A 2,157-nucleotide genomic window follows, 5' to 3' on the forward strand; every position below is an offset into this window, starting at 1 on the left:
TCAGGGCCACCAAGAGAACCGATAGAGATACCGTGTGTACCGCAGCAGTAGTTGTCACTGAACACGATATTGGTGCTCGACTGCATCGCAAGGCAGTCATCTTGGCCGAAAATACGATTCTTGGTGATCGTAACGTGGTCGTTTTTGTCGAGATCGAATCCATCTGTGTTCTTCGCGACTCCGTTACCAGCACTGGAATTAACAGTGACTCCGGTGATGGTCGTGTAGTTGCAGCTATCGACAGCGAAGGCGTGGAAAGGCATGTTCAAAACGTTCAATCCCGATATAGTGGAGTCGGCAACCTTGTACATCTTGAAAAGCCAGCGTGGTTTGGTAAGGTTCCGGGCTTGAGCCCAGTACCATGCACCTTGTCCGTCAAGCGTACCGGGGCCAGTGACAGTAAGATTGTTTCCTTGAAGCTCAACCAGCGGACCAGCCCATAGCTACAAGAAACAAGTGGAACATTGAAATGCAGTGGTTGTTAGACAGCAGAAAGTTGATGTAAGTTGGGAATCTTACCATTTTTCCGAAGGTGGTGGTACCATGGAATGAGATCCTCGTATTGTTATGCAGGTTGGTCAAATTCAGCATCACGCCTGCAGGCACTTGTAACGAGTCGACAAGGATGCTGCGGCATTCCGACACATCGGTGTTGTTGATGTAAACTCCAGTGAGAATGCAATCGCCCTTGAGGACCGGCGGGGTTTGCTCCTGCGATCCGTCTGAGCTCGTAGCATTTTGATCCGGCGTATACTGACCGGGGTTGTTTTGGTCAGGGTTGGTCTGGCCGGGGTTGCTCTGCGAGGTATCGGTGCCGCTCGATTCCGCGTGACTAAATCCACTCTTGATCAAGGGAACACCATGCTTGCCGTTCGTGCTGGAACGCTCGCCGGTTTGGGAGAAACCCGTATCACGGTTGGCCGACACTTGAGTAGTGGTTCCAGCGTCGATCGTGAGAGCGCTCGTCACCAGCAGAGAAACGGCAAAGACGGAGGAGAAAAACTTCATGCTGGTTGGGAGGTGTCCGGGGAGAAGGAAAATGCAAAGTGAAGTGGGGGAGAGTGGCCATTCCATCGAAGGGACAAGCTCAAGATCGATAAACGAGATCGGTGAGACGTGTCTCCTAATACTGTCCCGCACAATGACGGCTCGTGTTTTTATATTGTTGGTACCAGTACTGCTGTCGACCGAGGTTTACGCCGTAGTGAGTTTCTGGCAAACTGGAGACGAGTATGAGGGCCACACACTGGAACTGCCTTTGAGGCCTAGCATTTATTATTGGTGCTTGCGTTTTTAATTAACGTTGAATCTGTCATACTTCGAAGTATTTTCCTTGGTAATGTTGATTTGGATTTGATTCCAACAGCATTTTAAGGGTATTTCTACTGTCAACATTATATTATTTCACGACAGGTAAGACCATGGATTCTGAAGTCTTATCTTAGATGTAGTTAAATTGATCCAAAGCTTTTAAGCGCCTGAGTCGGTGCACCCTGCCTTCAATGATCTTCGTGTGTACATGCCCGATTTGCTTTGCAACAAGACGATGATGTGCCTGTACTGCATTCCAGCCACCCTTTGAAAAGTCAGATGCTGACTCCATTACGAATCGATTAGCAGATCTGGTGATGCATGTATGCAAAAGGCTTGGGTCGCGCCTGTTTGAGTCAAACCTTGGTAACGCAAAACTACGTGCATTGGGCTTACTCCGCCAACTCGCTCGCGTCCTTGACTCACCTTGAAGCCAGAAATCGTTTTGTCATTCGCGATAAGGCTCTAGGCCACACCGTGGATGAACTCGACGAACTATAATAGTGACAAGAAAACTATTAGTCGCTAGTTCGTAGATGTTGGAAGTTTTTACAGTCTGGATAAAATCCGAATAAATGACGGATACATTACTGATGGTCCAATAAGTTACCACAGGGGTTCGACCCAATTTCGTTTAGAAAGTTATTATTACGTGTATAACATTGACATGTGAATACATAACCGATTTAGCGCGTTTTACAGGTAAGAGTAGTAGGGAGTCGATCAACAACTTTGTTGTTGAATTGAACTCTGTAGAGTAGCTCTCAATACAGTTTGTTTAACTTTATTCTTAACTACCTATTCTCTAGACTTGTGCTCAGTCTGAGGCAGAAGAAGAAGTGAGCT

At 47.1% G+C, this 2,157-nt stretch overlaps 1 protein-coding gene across 1 annotated transcript; it reads right to left on the bottom strand.

Moving 5' to 3' along the window:
• Positions 1–40: 40 nt before the first annotated feature.
• PPTG_20263 (hypothetical protein) lies at positions 41–1,008 on the bottom strand (the record flags this gene model as incomplete). The annotated part of the gene is made up of 2 exons (XM_008918967.1): positions 41–443; positions 520–1,008. Coding segments are annotated over 2 exons (891 nt in total), but the record flags the coding sequence as incomplete, so codon positions are not given.
• Positions 1,009–2,157: the final 1,149 nt, after the last annotated feature.

This window comes from Phytophthora parasitica (assembly GCF_000247585.1).
Source record: "Phytophthora parasitica INRA-310 unplaced genomic scaffold supercont2.402, whole genome shotgun sequence".
NCBI lineage: Eukaryota > Oomycota > Peronosporomycetes > Peronosporales > Peronosporaceae > Phytophthora > Phytophthora nicotianae.